General features: G+C 33.9%; 1 protein-coding gene across 1 annotated transcript in view; it reads left to right on the top strand.

Annotated features, from left to right (window-relative positions):
* The first annotated feature begins 569 nt into the window (after positions 1-569).
* The window catches only part of LOC115454708 (ecdysone-inducible protein E75-like), a 106,784-nt gene continuing 84,966 nt past the window's right edge, over positions 570-22,387 (top strand). Inside the window, exon 1 of the mRNA XM_030183429.2 lies at positions 570-1,134. Coding sequence (XP_030039289.1) covers positions 864-1,134 — 271 coding nt within the window. The 5' untranslated portion in view covers positions 570-863. The remainder of the gene's footprint in view (positions 1,135-22,387) is intronic.

The raw sequence follows: 22,387 nt of genomic DNA, 5'->3' as shown, positions 1-22,387 counted from the left end.
ACCATGGAGATTTTGCACTTTTACGGTTATAAATGCACTTTTATACCTATTGCATGAGCATTATAGTGTTTTGTTATGTAAAAAAAATCATTTAACGTTATTGTATGTTGAATATTTTAAATGATCAAAGATAGGATTGCTCAGACTTTTTTGTTGTTGTAGTGCTTATAGATAGGCAAATGAGTAGAACGGTGCATGATGTTTCCTATTTAAAATAAAAAAAAATAATAATTATGATGTTTTTTAAGGTTTTTTGTTTAATAGCGTTTAAAAATATTAATAGGTATATATTACTTACGCATTGTGTCGAGTAAAGAAATGAGATACATACTTACTGAAATTATAATTAGGCATTATATTATAAAGGTAGTAAATCGTGAGTGCAGTGCACTCAAGTAAAGGTCACAGTTAAGGTTAAAGTTGATGTCGGATGGGCGTTGCATCGGCAGCGCCGGTGGTGGCGGCGGCGGCGCTGGGCGGGCGGTGCAGGGCACCTGAGGGCGGAGAGGGCGAGGGGCGCACGCTGCAGATTCACTTTCGTCCGGCTACAGCCGCCGCCACGCCAGTGAGAGAAAGTTGGCCGCGGCGAGCGAACGAGTCCCGCGAGTCGAGCGCCGCGCCGCGCACGCACCACACGCGCCACGCAGTACGAGCACATATTACGCGCGCTCCGCCGCGACGCCCTGTAGTGCACTGCGCATCCGAACATAAACAATGCACTCATATGCCCATACAGGAAGATTTCCGCATTATATGTGAAATTTTATTAACGTTATGAGTGGAATGTTTGTATAGTTTTTTTTCCTGTAATAAAATTTGTACGTTTTACGAGACTACTGCTGTTATCAGTATTGCAAGGAACGATGCAGTGTTATCCGAAGTTGTCGCCCAAGCGTGAACCCTCGGACACGGGCTATGAGGCCGAGATGCTGCCGGGCATGAGGCGGCTGGAGCTGCCTGCGCCACCGCCGAAGGAGTTTCGCGCGCCCGTGCTCCTGGCGGCCCCGACCCTGGCCCCGACGCACTCGGTGATCCAGTGCATGCGACCGCCGCCTCCGCCGCCGCCACCGCCTGCGCCGCGCCTGCACAAACCTCCATCCTTCGAGGAACCATCCAGCTCCATTCCAGATCTAGGTAAGATTTCTTTTTGTTTATATTATTAGTATATAAATAAACATTATAATTAAGGTCAAAGTGCCTTCTTACATTTATTTCTGGTATTCATTTGCAATTTAGATTGATCTTTGCTTCACTGGTCTAACAGCTACTTGGTTAACGTATAAACTCGTGGGGTCTTACTTTCAATCAAAACGTACAGCAATGAAATTTTTGTTTATCCAAAAAGATACGTGTAAAATGCATGAAATGGACCTGTATTTTCGAAATGGCATTGTCTTGCCTTCTAATCATATAATGGAGCGGAAATAAAATCAGTGAAGGGTACACACTACACTTCTACTAGACTAGGACTAGTTGCATTTCTGTATACTAGTTCAGCTTGATTTGACGTTTATTAAAATTGACTGGGGCGAATGTAAGGCGCGTATTACCGATGGACAATCTTATATGTATATAAGTATATACATATAATTAAACATATTCGCTTTGTTTATTTTAAAAAAGGGAAAATAACTACCTATTTCAAAGAACAATAGGTGGACCTATGGTGATTCCTTTACTTGATCTACTGGCGCGTTTAGCCAAGTTTTAAAGGTTAAAGCATAACCACGCACGTAATGCTAGCTAATACTTAATGAAAAATAATTTGAAGCAAAATGATTGTGAATAATCATTTTGCTTTGCCTTGGCCGCTAGATTTATACTTCCTGCTTTGGAAAATTGTAACAGCGCGTTTACAGCTATACAATGATTTCCGGGTGATGACGGAGTGATGAAGGTCGTGCTTATTAAACGAACGACACGTTACGCTAACTTGCAAACTAATCGCTAATCATAACAATGTGGGCCAATTATTATACTTGAGGTTGCCTTCATTTTGCAGGTGTCGGGGAAGTATGTATTTATTGGCTTGTCTGGTAATAATCAATAGAGCTCGAATATAAAACATGAACTTGCAAATAAAATTTGAATTATGGTTTTCTTTTATGTTTTAAATTAGAAAGTATTTTTTTATTTTGTTTGAAACTCTAAACAATAAGAACGCTATTGCAACATAAGTCAACATTCAAAATTTAAAGATAAGAAGCAATGTAATAAGGTGTAATATTTTTTTTTTGTTATATAATTTACTTACAAGCTAAACTTTTACATAAATATGGGTATTAATGAACGTGTAACAACAATATTAATACATCATCAAATATTTACACCCAAATTATTGAGTACTGCCCGGTTTTGTGATGTATCATGCAACTCAATGACAGTTGACATTTTTTTGCTTAGGTAGCCCATGCAGCAGCTAAGTTTCGGCATTTAAAGATTTTTGATAATAAAAGAAATTATTTATGATATTATCATTTTTTTTTTAAAGTTTAGTTTTATAATAGTTCCAATAATCTTCAAGGACCTGATGAACGGACCATTGAAGCCATTGACGCTACTAATCCTTATGATAAGAGAGTTCCACCTTTATGTGGAATATTAAAAGAATAAGGATATTATTCTTTTATATTTTTTTCAAAACAATTTTTAATTTAACTTTCTTTATCTACCATGCTATGACTCTCGATAAATGGGTTTTTATCTTCCACAATTCTAATATATTTTGTACATTTACGTTCGAGGCATGTAATATCCGTAATATGATAACACCTATGCACTATAATTAAAATGTAAGACATGCTATATAACATATTAAGCAAATTAATCAACTATTTAAATTATATGAGTAATAAAAAATAAATGCGTTTTTTTATTTTGCATTTCTTTGCATCGGTACTAATCTTTTTATTCAAAAGTTGCTACCGCTTGTGTTGGGTGCCAGGTACAATTGACAAAGTCTGTGCGGTGCTTTAGGCCAGGCAGTGCATGATACTTCTAGAACTGAAAGAGTTTGAGGGCGATGGAGAGAAATAAAATTTTGGTGAAAGATATTTATTGACTATATATCATATTATTATGACTGTCATAAAAATACTGCTCGCTTCGGTAAAGTAGTTGTATTACGGTACAACTGCAGTACTGAGCACTCGGTGATAGGCCCGCAACCCATCACATCATGGCACGAAATATGCACGGCAAGAAGTTGGTGCAACAGTTGCGTCTCTAACTACATCTTCAATGGTAAAAGGCGTGAGTGTGTGTGTGGTATTATAAAAAAAAAATTTCAAAGAAAAAAATTCAAGATTATTACATCATGTTGTGTAAATACCTGTGTAATTAGTATTTCAGACAACTCATTAGCTCATACTTGCATCTCTCATCAAAAGAATATAATGAGTTGTACCTACTTGTTCATATCATTGATCTATTGGTATTTTATAAATTATTGGTATTCTTTAGTTACAAGTTAAAAATGTTAACATCTAACTTACTGTATTGTCTATAATGAGAAACACCTGGTATTAATATATTTGGTTGTTCTATTCCTTTTTCGATGAAAAATCGTTAAGTTTCAATTAAATCCGGATGTAAAACATGAATATTAAATCTAAAATGAACACAGCACTCTTGTCATAATATATAGAAATTTAGTTAGTAAGTTTAATTCATTATTTATTACCTTTTATAATAAATATGAGCTAAGTTTGATTTAAACAATATGTACCTTAATAAAAAATGTTCTGTATACATATTTCGCGAAAAGATTAGATAAATATCGCAAGGTCAGTGTGACGAATGCGGGGTGTCGCGTCATTCGGTGTCATTAAGGTCACTGTGACTTTGGGCCGATAGCAGTGACAAAATAATAGCCGTATCTTATCTGGCAATGTCAACGTCGCGGGCGCAGCAGGTGCGCGTGACCCCTGCACCCTGTTTGCGAATCCTCTCACTGGCATATTAATTGACTTTATAATATATGTGCACAATAATGAGTCATCATGCAGGACAGATTCATCAAAACGTATTGTCTGTAGATATCAAATGATAATCACAAACTGACGTGAGAAAATTACAAAAATAAATATTGATTCTAATTTTTTTCACAGTATTATATAATATAAATGTCTCAGGCAAGTTTTCGAGAAAATTAAATGATATTTTACATAAATTATAAATTTGATTTATAAGAATATTAGATTTACGAGTTTTTTAGATTATGATGAACACATTTGTATCTTATTGTTGGAGACTCCCCTATTCTGAAACACCCTGTATAAGACCATACTCTTGATAAATCAAAAGGTTAGCATTCACTCGGGTGAAAAAATTATGAATGTTTAACCCAAATTGACGTAAATATAGTGTAAAAGCATGGATATTGCACAAAAATTATGCAAGCCCAAACATATTCCTTTTTTTAAAGACAATATTAAAAAATAAAGTTTACATAGATAGTGATCGTACTGTGACCAAAAAATCCACTGCATAATCAAGTATTTATACCTTTGGATACAGTGAAAATCAATTAATAACTCATTCATCAGACCAAGGCTCACAGATATTATAGAGAGTCATGCGCAATGTAAAAAAGCAAAGCAAATTCTTAGGGCGTATGCACATGAATGTTTAATACACGACGGATGACGTTTGACTCATCTTTTCCGCGCGTTATTAGCGCGTCTATAACAAATTCTATGCGATAGTAATGATATTAATCTAAATGTAACAATACAAACGCGCGTGCACAGCGCTCCTTGTCGCGTTTGACGCGCATCGTCAGCGCATTCAAAGAACATCATGAGTGTAGTTACTTAAGATTCGTCTATAGAAGTCATTATAAGAATTAAGATTTTTTTACTATAACTTGTTTAGGAAAAAGGTAAAAATGTATTTTTTATTCACATTTAGTGTCTAATGTTTTAAAACAGTATCTCTCACATATGTATAATAAATGATGTACACTTATTATATTTTCCATAAAAATACTATATCGAAAAACCTTCAAATTGCTAATTATACTCTTGATTAACTATATAAGATTTATGTGTTTACCAGATTTAATAGTTTTTGTAGTTCAGGGTTTATTTTATGTTCAAATGCAAAAGGTTTTATTTAAAAACTTGTTGATTTCCTCTATTGGTATTGTGACGTCATAATACCAAGAGTTAGTCGCTGTTCAAGAGGCGTTATCACCATAACCTTCTATTTAGCAAATTACTTCCTAGTGATATTCACATGCGATAATATCTGCTTATCACTTTGGTTTTTTTGCATGCCCTTGAATAAAAATATATAATTATATTGCGAGCGTACAGTCATCTTCATAAGTTGTTTGAAATTATATTGAGTCACCATTTAATATATACTACTTAAAATTAATTCAGTACTAAAATAATAATTTTGCAACGGAAAAAAATCTTTTGCACTGCCATTTTCAACGTCACCAAGTCTGTAATGTTATACGAATTTGTTCTCATCTTGCAAGCACCGTTGGCTTGATTCTAATTTAGCCTATTTATTGGTAGTTATTCTAATGAATAGGTCCATATTATAGGCCGGTGAACAAGAACCATAGAACGTCACCTGAAATTGTTATGTGGACTCTATCATCTGTAAACACAAGTCGAGGCATGCATGCGTCGCGCCCTTAAAGGATAGGATTAGGAGTTAAAGAAGGGAGGAGGGTATTTGAGCCACAGGAAATCACATTCTGAGAGGGATACCTGATCCCTCTCAGTAGTAGAGGAGGCCCGTTCTCAGCAGTGGGCAAGTATATAATACAGGGCTGATATTATTATTATTATTATTATAAATCACATTTCCCACAGTAAATACGACAGCAAACTGTTACGACACGATGATATTATAAAAGATATTGATTTTACCCTCGTGAAGCCGGCCCATTCATTCTGTAGGCAAATGTTATATATATAACATGGCTTTACACTTTTTAAATACTTACTAATATCATGTGCATAATACAAGTAACATTAGTAATTCTCAGAAACAACAAACAATGCATGTACCATGATTAAAAAGTTTGATTGTAGTGTGTACGTTGGTATTTCTTTGCAAAGGTCGCAATTTTCATGCAGTACACGGCATCGACGTAAAAACTCGGTATGTAAACAAATACGTTAGAAAAAAAATTGGTGCGCGATTGAAGCTTTCAAGTCCACGACCTTGCCCCGCAAGGTGAATGCTGGCACAAAAACTATTAAACACGTACGTTATAAAAACATCATCTCTAATACAAAATATTCCGGAAATAATACTTGTGCGATCTGATTACATCGTATTTATTATAAAACGCACATGTGTGTCATATATATGTGCCGAGTAGATTTATGTAAGCATGTACGTTATAAACGGCTGAGTACACAGGGAAGTGTTGGCTCACAACCTTGGCCGAGGTCGCGGAGCGTCACTCGCAACACTTATAAATGGTTTCATAATAACAACTCGTTTACCTAATTGCTTTGAGGAGATGCTCCCTTAGCGGGCGGCATGGAAATTTTAACTGGATTCGGAGTTTTGGTCGGATTCGTGAGTTGGATTCCTCCGCCTAATCATTTCCTCGCTGCGGTCGTCCTTCGGCGAGCTCGGGCCCGCGCGCCCGCCGCCTTCCCTGCTGTGACCGGGGAAGGGTCACGGTCATACATATTTTTAAAGCAAGTGCCCCATTAATTTTCCATTACAAGGTTATTATAACCTTGCTGAAGATCCCATTTTGGATATTTTTTAATTTAATTTCTTGGTAATATTTTAGTAAGCATTATACTATCTGTTTTCGATCGAGCTTAAATGAGTACTTTAATACATAATTATAACTTAATATCCCAACGCTATCTTATTTGTCTATAATTTATTTTATGCGATGCAAGTTTAAAGAACCTATTATATGCGCTGGGACTCTACATCCATGATTTCTTTATTTATTTATTTTATTTAATAAACGTCATCACATTATTAGTTATTACAGATGTGCAGTAAACTAAAAACATTGAGAATGGTTTAAGTATAACGTCAACATATGTTTTATCGCCTAAAATATCGTAGAGAGTATAATAGGATGAAATAGGTACGTTAGTATGCTTTGTGTATGATTGTGCAAGTCCAAGAGTTGTATGAAGGTCATTGATAAGAAATCAGCAATTACAGACGTTGTTTTAGGTGCCTTATGCTTTAAGACGTAATAAAAACGTAATACAATCAATACGACGGACTATTCGATAATTTATATTTATTCGAATCGCGTGACCTTCCAATGTATTTACTTAATCGCCATTAAAGTTTTAATACTAAGCGTTGATTGCGATACATTTTCACGCAATGACTTTAGATATGGTATTAGAAATAACACAAGGATTAACTCAAATTTGAGTATTTTTGTTAAAAGAAACTTATTTTCGCATCGCACTCAAACATCTACATATAACGTATCATTTTCCTCTTAATATTGCGCTGAAAGATGAACAGTTACGTAAACATTGTATTGTTCAGTGCATTGTTAAAATAGTCGGATAGAACGGGTGCGGCTAGTCTGCGCCCCTGACCCACGCACTTCACTCCACGTTGCCATGGTCACGGCCGATCGATGCGAGCGCGGGGATGCACCCGGAACTCGATATAGTTCCTTGTTCAAGGTTTCCAATAGAAGTTTCCAGTTATACTTGTTTTTGTTCAAAATCTTTTATAGATTTTTTATTTAATCTCTAAATACTGTTGATATTAGGTATAATGTGTAGTATGACTACCCTTTCTGCGTGAGCGTTTGTGTACAGTATAAGCTTATAGAAAGAAACAAAATTTTCTAAATATACACTAGTATAGCATTTATTTTACATTGTCTAGTCATAACATGACATTAATATGTCTAGTCATAATATGTCGCACATCTAAAATAATAAAATCATAGTTTGATAAACCTAACTTTACAAAAGCCGTAAAAACGATTGCGTTTAAAATTTCTCATTGTATAATTACTTTTGCTCTTAAGTCCGCTCGAAAAAAAGGTTTCACACAGTTTAAAATTGTGTTTACTAACATTGAAGTTGGATAGCCCTGTTGACTATATGTAAAGTAACAATATACCACTAAGAACATAATAGAAAATATAATATTTTTTCAATATACTTACATCCATATTCGGGTATTCGTTATTCTCCTATCCTCACACGTTTGAAAATTATGACAAGCACAAGTTATTAATTTATTAATGTACTATATAAGGCAATGCTGCCTTTTTACTATGTTTCTGAGACAGCTGTTTATGGTCTTTAGATAATAAAAAGGTATACTATACTAGCTTTTGCTCACGGCGCCGTCCGCGTAAACAAGTATTCTGGGATAAAGTTTTTCGGGATAGTAAGTAGCCTATGTCCTTCTCAAGGTCTCAAACTGTACCCATACAAAATTTCATAGAAATCCGTTGGGAACTTTGAAGTTTCACGCGTTCAGACAAATGGGGCGGGGGACTTTGTTTATAATATATTTTTAGAACTTTTTAAGAGGAACAATTCCGTCGTGCCTTAATGTTGCGTAACTTTTGCCGTTTACACAGCGCACGCCACGGAAGATCTTAAAAGAAAGAAATTTTCCCCGTTTTTGCAACATTTTTCATTAAAGCTCCGCTCCTATCAGACATAGCGCGATGTTAAAAAGCTTGTATATAGCTATCCAGGAAAAATGGGCTATCCAACACTAAAATAATTATTTTGGGTTGTAAAGCCCATTTTCAATTCGAATCAGTAGTTCCTGAAATTAACGTTAGAACAAACAAATAAACTGTTCAACTTTATATAATGGTATAAATAGATGAATGATACCTGAAGCAAAAATTTTGTATACCTTTTTACAAAAATTACGCAGACGGATAAAATTTGGCACAATTAAAGTTATATGGAGAAGCCTACATGCATTAGAAATACATTAAAACAATTTAAAAAATATTACACACATAAATATTTGACATATACGAATACTCTTTTGTTTATGGTTAAATATTAATTGTCTTTAATGTCCATAGGTTTACTGAATGCCAAACACAATCATTATGTTTCAGTAGTATTATAAATTCCTTTAGCATAATGTAAAATATTTATAATATATTAATATGTGTAGAAAAAAACGTTGTTTTTAAGCACATTTTGCGCACGAAGGAGATGAGATTTGGCATAAATAAAGTTCATATAGAGAAGGAATGCAGAAAAATAAAATGTATGTATAAATTGTGTTACAAATGTATTAAATACTTCGGTCGTATTTCTACCACTGGACAAAAACTAGTATTTTTAAATCTGTGAACTTATAGATATATTAAACCCATGCATCGTTAATCAATAAATAATATTTAACGATTATTCATGCACCCGATGCTCCTTTAGTTCACATTATATGTGGATATATTATATAGGTTGAAAATTATAAATTCTGCACTCTAACAAGACTTTAAGTGTCACTCTTAAAATAATATTTTATCTCTTACACGTTTCATGTTTCTGAATGTATCACACATATAATTGGTTAGGTCAACGAACGCCCGGGTAAAAATAAAGTGCTTCCCAAATGAAGTGAGTGTGGACCGAGCTGAAAGCCGCCGGTGAGCCGCCCCCCGTGCTCTGTTGCTATTAACAACACGTGATTTGAACTGTGACGTCCTTGCTTTACACGTCACAATTATTGTAATTTTATAGTCAGACGCGGCGTGCAGTGTCCGGGCGGGCAAGGCTTCGGTTTATTTTGAACAGTGACTGACTATACAACATCAAAACTCTGGTGAAGGACGAGTGATCTCATATATAACATGTAAACCAGTATATTTTTAATAATCGTCTTATTGATTGACGTTTGATTTGTAAGGCAGGTCGGGAAGTCAATTTCCTTAATGGAAATCACTTGGGTTTACCCGAGATATATATGTGTGTGTTACAGTCATATTTACTTTTTTTTAAATATTATAAGCAATCTTTATATTGGTTCTGATTACTCGGTATCGGCTCGGCGCTGCGAGGCGGAACGTGACCAAATATTCTAGTTGATTTCAGACCCCACTATAATAAGTTTACCATTTTACTGTATTGAATATGCCGTTACGTTATGAACGTCAAATGTATACATTTAAATGTGTGCGTTTGAACATTACTTAGTAATTATAAATATAATTAACTCAAGAGCATGATATTTCTAATATTATCATATTCAAGATGTTGAAGGCTAATAAGGTAGTGTGATCGAAAAACCCGGTTCCCAACAAGGCCCGCCACCCATGTAGGTATTTGTTATTTTTTTGTGTTATAGTGTAAAAACATCCTACGATTTTTGACAGTTTTTTAATTACAAAATTTTATAATATATTGTGATCTGTTGCAAATTTAATGAAATGTTTTCTATATATTTTTTCATGAAACGATTTTATTAAGATTTTATAATTAGAGTTCCTTTACCTTTAGATAAAAGTAATGGTAAAAATATGTTTGTACAACTAAGAAATGGGATATTTCAGGAGGTCAACGAGTTAATTATTTTGTCTTGTTACGAGTAAAGAACTCGTCTCTTTTCAGCGACATCAACAACTGACAACGATTGACACGCCGTTATATTCTTTAAATACCTAGATGAAAATAGAAGAGAAAACATTTTTGCCTTCATTACTTACTGGTTAAGATTGGTGACGTATACTTTATTTTTACAAGGTTTTATTTTACTTGCAATATTTGTATGTATGTTCGGATCAAATATTGCAAATAAATTTTAAAACTGTTGGCCAACAATCGATTAAAAATAAATTCTGTACAAACGTTTAGTGTGGTTGACAGGGCATGGTTAGCTAAGTGCCGTCATTCTGAATCCAATATACCGGACGGTTCAAGATGATGGACTAGTAATTTTTATGCACTTCATCATATCAATTAAATACAAATATAAATTAAAGGATTTGGTGAGAAAAAATAATCAAGATTTAAAAGATATTATATTTACATAGTATAAAACAAAGATAGATTTAATTTAATGTTTCTTTTTTCTTTTTAGAACATTTAAAAAAGTTTGTTGTTAAAAATTATTTTGTAATATTAATTTTAAATAATATATAGGTTAAACATTATTGCGTTATAGCGCATGGCGCCGTCTGCTCCCGTGAAGGGGACTTGGTTTGCTTAAATATTATCAATAATTATTGATGCCAGCAAATGTAATACGCATCAGTAATACTGAAGAATCATAAACCCTAGATGATAAAAACCAATATATGTTTAGGTACTTATATTTTATGTAAATCTGGGTGTGGCGCGTAGCTGCGGCCATGTATAACTTGATTAGACTGAAAGCGTAAGTGCGTTAATTAGTTCGCCCGGATATAGAATTTTATTAAAATATCATTAACGTTTCACCTTCATCCCCAATTTTGTTTCATGAAGGTAGATTTTTCAAAAAAAGCTTTATTATTTAGTGAAAAATAAATAAAAATATTTGTTTGATCCTGATTTATAAATATCAAACAAGTGTGTATAAATAACGTGTTTAATATGTGTATAATAAATTAAAAATGTAAATTATATAAGCTTTATCCTATAATTAAACATAATAATAGATAACGTTCCTATGTATAAGTTGCTAAGAAAGTTAAATACTTCGCCTACCAACAATCTTTGTTTCAGTTTTTACAATAAAACGTAAGCGTAATGCGATTTCGAAACAAGTTTCCAAACAAAAACGTTTATTATAAACAACACTTGTCCTTTTCAGCTTTAGGACCAAGGGTTGTGTCGAAAGTGAACCTTTGGTACTAAGAGCGCATAAATACACAGGCGGTGGAACGATTGCGCGACGCCCTTGCGTTGCGTCACGCAACGTACTCAATTGCACTAGGTTATTGTACAAGTTCAGAATCAGCCAATTACTAAAAATATCCACATAAAACAAATAAATTATAGCCAAATACAGAAATATAATAATATGAAGACCGCAATGCCCAGACTTGAGAATTAAGGCCATGCTGACAAATTACGTTTTAACAATCAATTTTAATTGTAACGAAGCAACTAGTAATAATTTAGCAATGAAAGTGGACACTTTGTTGAGTTCTTTAAGCCTATAGTCTTCTTTGTCAAACATTCTTAAACACTAACATGTGCTGTCGACTGCATATCAGTAGGTGTGTCAAAAATATTTACGATTATAACTGTTGATGAAGCGATCTATCTTATAAAGTGTTTCATATTCAAATTTAGATACCATTGTTATCTGAAATGATGTTTATTTAGATTAAGTTTCGTATGGTTTTTTAAAAAAAATAAACTTATTAATGTCAAAATGGTCATATAGTGTTTCTAAATTAAATATAACCATGTATTTAATGGAGAGAGTTCAATTTATTCACAAAAAAATTGGTTATCAGCAATGAACTTATTGTTTATTTGATGAATGTAAATTAAACTCATTTTATGTATTTTATTTGGAATTTTTTTGGATTAAGTATTAAAATATTAATGAATATGCACAATATTGTCAATTTAAAAATAAGATATAAGCCATTGTGGGGTTGCTGATAGATTTAGTCGTGTTAAAAAAATCATTATTTTGTAATAAGACGTTACTTTACATGTGGTTGACGTCAATGTTGCGGTAGTTAACACATGCACATAAAACTACTATCCTTGTCGCACTTATGGCGCCAAATAACTTCGTCCAAGTGCATACAAAATACTAATGCACAGCGCCTGTTCGCAGTTCTGTTCTTAGCCCGCACGATCTCTTCGTTTCTTCAGCTAACCTGGTATAATACAATCAACTACGCAACGACTGTTTGACTTTACGTGCCCATTACTTATTTAAAAATAGTATTTATTATTTTAAAAATCCACCGAAATAAATTTGATCTTTTTTTATTTACAACATTTTAATTTTTGATCCTACTGTTTTCTAAAATTGTACTTTGAATTAATGTCGCCTTATTCAATAGAGGCCTAGGTGCATTGCACAAGTATGGATAAAATTAAGAAAGTGATTTTATCCATAGTGATACAGGAAACGGAGACAACACCTAACCCAATGCCAATAAATGTGCGGTTTTAATTCTTGGTGCAGTTTAGTGCAACAAAGTACTAGGGCGTCATGATATACAAGAGTATGAATGCACTTTTACTACATCCATAAATGCATTCACCGCACACGGCACGTCAGTACGTCACACGCGCACACAAGCGCGTGCTACACATGTAATCATCACCGTTAAATATAAGTAGGTAATACTGGATTTTAATCGGCAAATCATTTCAATATTATTTCTCATAGTGGTAGAACTCTATCAACTCTATACTGACAAAGAAATGCTTGACTTTGTCCTAATATGAAACTGTAAAAACTAAGAAATTATTCAAAATAAAGGCAATGTAACTTCATATAAACATAAAAACATAAATTGAAGGGATTACATTGCTTGTGTTTTTATCATTACCTTTTACCCTTTATAGAGTTCAATATTTTTTGGGTTTGTTGTGGTTTTAGAGCCGCTTTTTTGTTGATTTTTTTTTTTATAAAATACATCTAATTGACCTCAATACAAAAAGAATCATTCGCATCTTATTTTATTTAGTTTCCTGCTGCCTCTACAAACTCCAAGGTGCTATGACAATGCAATTAAAATTGACATATTTGGAGATGATATTCAAAAACGCAAAAAGAACCAATAAAATCAAATCGTGAAGTATAAAAATATCTATGAACAAACATAAAAATAAATACAAAGAATAGATAAACCTCTTTTGGAGTCATTTAAAAATTACGTCATTGCCGGGTGGAATCAGTCCTATCATTATACAACACTGAAGTTTCTTACTTAACCAGAAATTCCACACAAGGTTTTTTTTTCCACCAGAAATGATTGCTTACAATTGAAGGTAATTCGCTGTTCTGCGAATCTACTTCAAGCATCCCACACACCTCATCTTTGCCATCAAAGTCATGTCAGCGCGCCGACTCTCCAAATCGTTATGAGAGAATATAGTCATTTTTTAAATACTATCGTGCATGAACACATTACCTAGCGTACATTTGACTTGTTTGTTATAAATCTACTAGAATTTACTCGCGGTCCGTCCGCACGTAAAAAATTTCGCTATATATTTTCCCGGGATAAAAGTAATAGATGTTCTTCCAGGTTATTACACTATCTCCATATCAAATTTCTTCAAAATCAGCTGATTTCGGTTATGGTTCAGTGGATTAGCTGTAAAAGCGTAACAGACAAACAGACAGATGTTATGTTCGCATGTAGTATACACGTATGGAAGTATGTAATAAGTTAACCACATACCCTACAAGACATCTCACAGCAAATTCAACGTATTAGTGACATGTTTTAAAAAACAGTACTGACATTTGTCATCGTCATCTGTGGCTCTGTCCAAAACAACCCAATTTGCTTGTGAAATCAAAACAATGTTATGTAAATATTTTCATTTATTGTTATCGGGCCGCTCAACATAATGGTTATTAAGATTATTATTTGTATGAGAAAGCGTGTGAACGAAGACTGTTGTCTTCACTAAATAGTAACTTCAGATTATAAATATCCTGTATTTTTAGTTCAGTAGCGCAGTAATGCCACTCACCGCACGCCCACTGATATTGAAAACTTGAATTATAATTAACATATTAGGACAACTATTTGTGGAAAATGATAATGTTATTAATTAAACTTAATCTAACCAGAAATATATAAAAAGTAAAACTCTAAAAGAAACGTAAATACAGCAAATGCGATGGAAACGTGATCCTACATAGGTTACGAAACTGGTCTCGGAAAAGTCCAGTGCTCTCGCTTTTACCCGTGGTGGTGGCGGTGGGGAGGCTCGCCAGTGGCGCGGACGGAGTGGCGCGGCTCGCCAGCGACGCGGTCCTCTTAACTCGCAGCGAGCGTTAGACGTAATAGGTGTTGCTTTCTAAGCAGTGAAGGTGAGGTGCACGGCCGGTGCATTGCTCGCAGTTCAAGTTTAGAGTTGCGCGGGCGCAGCGATAATTGCAGAGATCGTTGCACTTCTAACGCCCTGCGGCAGGGCAACGAACGCGCGCAGCTGCCCGGGAAATATATCCCGTCCAGACTATTTCAGAGCACGCTTGCTCAGCTAGATACCAGTCAGCCGCCGGCTGCTTCTTTTTCTGGCTTTTAACTGCCGCCTTGCCTGTAACGTGAGAAGTACACGTAAAAATTATGCACCTAACACCTACAATTACTAATTAGCTTCCTCTGATTTTCTGTAATAAAATACCGTTTTAAAAGCTGGCGGATTCTTTTACAGGTGTTAACTATAACTTAACATAATTTATGTACTTAAAAAATAAAATGTGTAATAGCAAATAATCGTCGCTATATATAATGAACAGTGAGACCACTTGCACTCTATTTGTTCTGTTCAAGTGCGTGAGACCGTTGGTGGCGCGCATAAATGATGGTATAATTTTAATTCGCATTAATTATATTTACGACGAGATTGTCGTGCGCTATATTTCTATATAGTGTAGTTGATACTACATAGTAGTGGCTGCACGGCCCACTTAGTAGCGCGAAGTTCAAGGGGCCGTTGCACTTTCGATGCGAATTCACTGCTCAGTGGTGCAGCGCTCGTGCCGCGTGCTCGCGGGGCCGCGCTGCGCTCCTCCGCGAAAGTGATTCATAATGCGCTTCGTGCAAACTGCACTATTGCTGACACACATTCTTGTGCCATAACTTTTATTCAATTATTTTACAAACAATTATTTTTATTTCTTATTACTTTCATTCCACACGTAGAGTTTGTGCAAGTAAGACAAATCAAAGTATAGTAAGTAATTTGGTTCCGAATGAGAGAACTTACGTATATTCACACGAATTAAAATAATTAGATATTTTTTATTATCCTAATATTTCGAATAAAATATTTGTTTTATAAAAAAAAAAACAGAAAAAATCTTGAAAGGAATTTTAACCAAAATACTAGAAGTTCTTGATCTGATTGAGAAATTCTTGACGACGCGTGACGTATGCGCACATACATTCGTACATTAACACTACATAGAACGAACCATTTTTTTTAGATAATAAGTTGACAATTTGATATATTTGTCGTTTAAGTCGCACTTATGAACATTACATTGGCATGTAATGCAAAAAGCTCGATAATATGTTAAAAATTCTGTCGAAGAATTGAGCTTGAACCTTATTTTAATTTATAATGTCCCTTTAAATGAAATCATCATTTACATTTAGATTTTAAATGCTTAAAAGTCTATAAAATTCGCTCTACATTGTACTGACACGATGTCAATGACACGAGAATTCATAGTTATGAAAACAAAAGGGCAACCTGGCAATGTTTGTTATTCTTCACTTAGAATCATTTATCGACCGCAGTAAAATTACATACATAAATTATGTATAAAAGTGCTTTGAGCCCAACTCGCTGGGAATGTGAGTAATAGAAAAAAGCTGCAGCGTTAGAAGTATCTAAGCAAGTCGGGTGCAGTGGCCGCTCAGTGCCACTGACCTGCAAGCAGCCGCAGTGTAATGCACTAGACCGCTCGTAGCGCTATGCTACGACATTGCTACGAACTTATTAACCCCGCCCGCTAACTTTGTGTTTCACATTTAATGTGATCATTTTATTTCTTATTAAATGCGTTTATAATTGTTTAGAAAGTATGAAAATCAATTGTTTCATTCGAGAGAGAAAATTATGTTATAATATTGAATCCCGGGAAGACACTAAGCCAAGAAAAGATCCCGTGTGTGAAGTATAGATATAGCCCTAATAAAATATTAATAATAACCATGAACTTGTGTGATGTTTAAATATGAATATGCTGTCCTACTACTAATCATAGATAGATTAAGAAACTTTGTGCTGACTATGCTGTTAGTCAAAGAGGAGTTGATAAAATTCACAAATTCGAAATTTTCACAGAAAACTCTGGAGTAGTGGCGTAGGGTCCATATAACCCTATTCCAGCCGTCGTCCATTTCGCGATTTATATAAAATCTAATTATCATTACAACTATCTGTAGACCGAATCTATGCATATAAGAACTTATATGTCGTGTCGAGTTCCCTTTCAGAAAATTTCACGTTTCGCTAGTATGGAAGATACAATATTTGAATATTTCCTTCCGTCTTGAAAGCGAGTGAAAGTCATTAAGGAATGTACACTGGACTAAAAAAAGTTACGTGCCCTAGCGGGTTCGAACTAGGGATCTCCACCCCATCTCTTCACTTCCGCCCTATGAATTCTATATTTAATTTAATATTCAAACTGAATAATTATTTGAAAGAAAGAGTAGTACGTATTTATTTGAATACGAGTATGAAAATGGTAAATGGAACCAGTAAAGTATTACACATAACAAGCCAATTAACTGAGTCACAGCTAGAAAATGGAAATAGTATCGGGAAATCTAATAACAGTACGCGGAAACAAGCGTATCATGGTATTCGTCTCCCAGCCCATGACGTGTCCTGATCAATACTGGTGCAAATGGAAATCCCTAGCGTCCCTGTACCCATTGTAGTGAGTCATCCTGCGGCGTTCCTTATGCTATGTGGGCTACTTTGGCGCGAACTTCTGAATCATTTTAACCACGTGCTTAAATCTTCATAAACTTTCATGTGTTTTGAGGGATGGAAGTTTATGTGTCATTTATTATACTTCTTCTTATTAAACAAAATGAGAAATCATTACTTTGTTTTTTTTTGTCATATTTATTAGCCATTGTGCAAGAACCGGCACTATTTACGTGCTTTTCAGTATGTGACTCCATATGTTAGCTCTTAAACATTGACTCATTCGGAATTCGAATACATGAATATTTTACGTACACTCTAATTACTCCGCATATTCAAACTTATTCAAGCATCTTTACAAGTTAGTATCCCGAACCTATATAAAGGTTTATGAATTCTGCTTATTCAGTAGATTGATTCAGATTAATTTGCGATGCAGTGACCGGGGCCATTGAGACTTTGAGACCGCTGTGACGCATGGAATATGTCGTGTACTTTAATTATACGTGCATACTGCGTATCATCATAAATATGTTTGTAAGGGGCCGGCAGAAACGTTTGTTTATTAGGTTAGATAAGAATGATAAATATTATCTAAATGTGTTTATGGAAATACACATGTTATTATGCACGGGAGGAGTTATACATTTTGCTTTGAAAAAGAGAAAATTGGAATCAGCAGGTTCAAAACAAAAGTGACCGTAATGTTCATTTTAAGGTAATAAAATGACTTTACAAACTTGTAAATTGACCAAGTTTTTTCGACTACAACTTAATTCAAATAATATACAAAACAGTTTGTAATAGAAGGGTGGAGTAAAGTAGAAAGTTATAGTGAAAATATATAGCAATATAGATACGGTGGTGGGTATCTGGTTATGAACTGCATTGCATAGAATTACGAGCCCGAGATATGTAATTAACTGTTCCGGAAAACTAGAGCTCGCCATTAGTACTTAGACATTATCCACATGCTGACCCTACCGGAATAATTACACGGTTTTCACTTTTATACACCATTTACACTTTCTTTAGAGGGTAACGATCGTTTCTAAATGCAAAGTAAGTTGTATACTTCACTGTAATCATGTGTAATTTATTAATTTCAGAATTAGTTATGGGTTAAAATTAATAGTTTTTAAATCTTATTTTCTAAGGGCGATGATACAAAGTTAATGAATGGTAATGAAGTATGTTGCGATATTAAGTGAATGAAGTTCGAAAGCGATCGTTTTTGCTGGCGACCGCGCGCGCATACTGATGCGGCCCCGCTGACTGCGGCCGACGACCTCAGTATCCTAACTGATGCACCACCCGATCTGACATGCATCAACTAATCATTAATACCCAATCTCCCTTCGATTCTTTAGTCTGTTGGGTATTAATTATAATAATTAATTGGCTTTGTGCTCAATTATCGTTATGTTATTGCAGTTGCAAACTATGAGCTTATATCTAGTTTTTTAAGATCTATTCTTTTCCAACCGCGAAATTGTCTTCTAAATCCATATTGTCGATAAATAAAATATCGCCTTTATCAAAACCGAAATCATCAGCCGCTTAAATAATATTAATAATAAAACGATTAATAAAACGATGACAATAAAAAATTATGAAAAACCAAATTTTGTGACCAATGTTATAGGTAATATTATTCTTCAAATTGTGTTAATTTCAGAAAAAAATACGCTTCATATTTTTTTACAAAACACAGCAACCGCCTGGGAATGGCTAGTTGGGGTGAACGGTCTAAAGTATCCATCTCTCACTTTTGCAAGTTACGAATTTATTGATTGTTAACTAGTTTTAACTGTGAAATTAAACATAAAGAATATCTAACGTTTACTTTATAAAGAGGGTTTTTACTAAATACATAACACCTTTCGTCTTTCAAAATCCGATTTAATATGAGAACGGTAACAATATATTTGCTATTTACTCGTAAGTAGGTCTAGTGTAATTTAAAAATATGATGAACTACGAAACTGGGGTGAGTGACTGCAGTTGCAATCATAACAATATATAGATATAAATTAGGCCGACCCCGAATCGTTGATGGAATAATGAGTCATTATGAGTGGGTTTTCACCGCTGTATTGGTCGCCGTCCAAGAGGGTGCAAGTAACTAACATCAGGTCATCGGTTGTCTGTTACGACCTGTTTTTATACGGTGTATCGGTTAATATTGTTAGGTTTCTGTATAAACGTCTAAAAAGGATTAAAACGTGGAGTAAAATATTGTTTTAGGTTAAGACTTGTGAATGGTGAACATTTGAATGTATTTTATTTATTTATTTTAATCATATAAGTACAACACCGTTTTAGTGCTGTTAGTAACTTATAGGTATATTATATATTGTAAAAATTATAAATATTTTTCTTTACCAATATTGAGGATGCTTAAGTATTTAAAAATAATAGTTAAACGTATGTGGAACTGACTAAACCTTAATTAATATATAACAATGGATATGGAAATTTTTGGGAGAGGCCCACGTTCAGCAGTGGACATCCTGCGGTTGATGATGATGAAATGATATGGAAGAACAATGTCTCTTAACACAAGTATTGCTTATACTTAAAAGGAGACGCTAACAAATGAAAATGATGTCAAATAGTCATCATTTCAATTTTATTTTTGTTTGTTATTTTTTTCACAGGGAAGCAATGGAGTTTATAGGATCTTGAATACTTAGACTTCCTATTAGTCAATACACGATCTTAATTGGATGTTATTTTGAGATAACGCCCTATGCCGGAGGAATTATAAGTACTAAAAAACATATAAATCAACTAGAATCCGCGATTAAACTGCTTACAGAAAAAACACATTCACATTTATTAACGCCATCATCATCAACAGATAAAAAGAACGTTCGCGTAAATATTATTGAAAGTAAATGATTATTCATTTTATGTTTTGCTTATCACGATCTGTGTATATATAGCAAAAGTATACATATCATCGTAAAGTAAAGTACTTATATCTTATGTTTGTAAGAAAAACTCAAAATTAAATGATATAAATATTTAGAAGCTGAATATCTAATAATATAATATCTTAAAAATAATACGTCCAGAATATTTTATGCAGGTTTTTTCAACATCTGATAAGAGTATTATCATAATATGGTCGGTCGCTTATCATTCATTCGTTTAAATCATATCACACGTGGATTCAGTTCCTAATAAATATTTAAGCAAAATATTGACCAATTCATTACTAGAAGAAAAAAAACAATATTTTTACTGAATCTGAGTTTTAAATTACCTATATAATTAGGTCATTGTAATATTTTTTATTACATGTTCATATAGTAACATCTGAAGCCTAATATATATACAACACATAATATGCGAGTTTAGATTTTAATTATGAAATTACAAAATAAATTAAAATTTAATACCCTTGTGAAATAAATACTCTTGTAAGACTTGACTATTTAAGTCTAATTTAAATGAAACTGTCAATAATTGATGTCAAAGTACAATACACAGGCAGGAAAATACGCACGGTCCCAATGATTATTATGTATATAAGGTGATTTAAAATTCGCAAATCATTGTAACTATCCCTCTTTGTCTCTGTCACTCGTTCATGATATGAGTGAGATGAAATACGATTATTCAATGTGTTTATTTAAATCGTACCAAAGTGGTGGTAGAGGCCGCGGCTCGGGCGGCTTGGGCGAGAGTCGACGGCCGCGGCCAAGGCCCGCTCGGTCAGGGACGCGCTATCTAACTCCATTATTCCTATCGCCTTACACTTACAAATTAATTACACACATGGATGACTTTAAAATATAGTCACATAAGGGTAATGCCATCATGTTGTCTTATATTTACTCTGGACAAAATAAGTAAGAACAGAGAAATGAGATTATACAACTCGCGATAAATTACGACGCCCACTTTGACCTTTCACATTTTTTCTAACGCGTTAACACTGTGACAATGTTTGTAACATGCTATTATAGCAATGAATGTCGTATTTATGTACCAACTATGAATTAATATTGTAAAAATACTTATTAGGTCGAAATTCCAAGGTCCCGAGACTTCACTTATCTATAGAAAAACAGAATTTGTGGGATAAAATAGTATTAGCGTGTAACCTTTAGTGTAAGCTTGAATCGAGGGCTTATTTACAAGTATTAGGTGCTAAATTTACCCACAAATTTTAATCATTTTCCTTAAAATCCCAATGCCTATTTTTACGTATATTATTAAAAAATAAAAATAATACTGCGCAATACTTCCCATCAATTGAAAGTTCTGTGTATGATTTAATAACAATCTAACGCTATAGACAAACGATAAAACAATATCTGGATAAAATCGATATCATGTAAGAATCGTTTGTTTTCTCCTATCATGTTTGTTCCTATCCCTTCACAGAGTTAATTATCATAACGGGCTTCTTATTGCAGTCAGAGACCTCACTTAATTTTATTGATTACTAGCCAGATTTTTTATTTGATTATTTGTATGAACTTGTCAAAACTCGTCTTATTAATTTAATTTTTACTTATTAAAAATATTAGGCATTAATTAACTCTGAATGTGACAATAACTAAATTACAAAAACTGTCTAATTATCATTAAAATTAAGTAGGTTTGTCTGAGTGCAGCGATTAATTTGTTCTGAGCATAAATATAATATTAATTAGATTCATACTCAGCAGAACTCTGTGCGTCTGTACATTTATAGAAAATAATTAAAAAAGAAAGGAGGTCATTAAAGAATAGTAATAGAACACAATTTAACGATATTTAAAATTCTTTTCTGTTTGTATGGTTATCTGTTTGTTTGTTAGCGAACATCTCCGAAACTGCTGAACGGATTTCCA

The sequence above is a fragment of the Manduca sexta genome, chromosome 17 (genome assembly GCF_014839805.1).
Source record: "Manduca sexta isolate Smith_Timp_Sample1 chromosome 17, JHU_Msex_v1.0, whole genome shotgun sequence".
NCBI classification, from domain to species: Eukaryota; Metazoa; Arthropoda; class Insecta; order Lepidoptera; family Sphingidae; genus Manduca; species Manduca sexta.
This window is presented reverse-complemented; position numbering and strand designations above follow the sequence as displayed.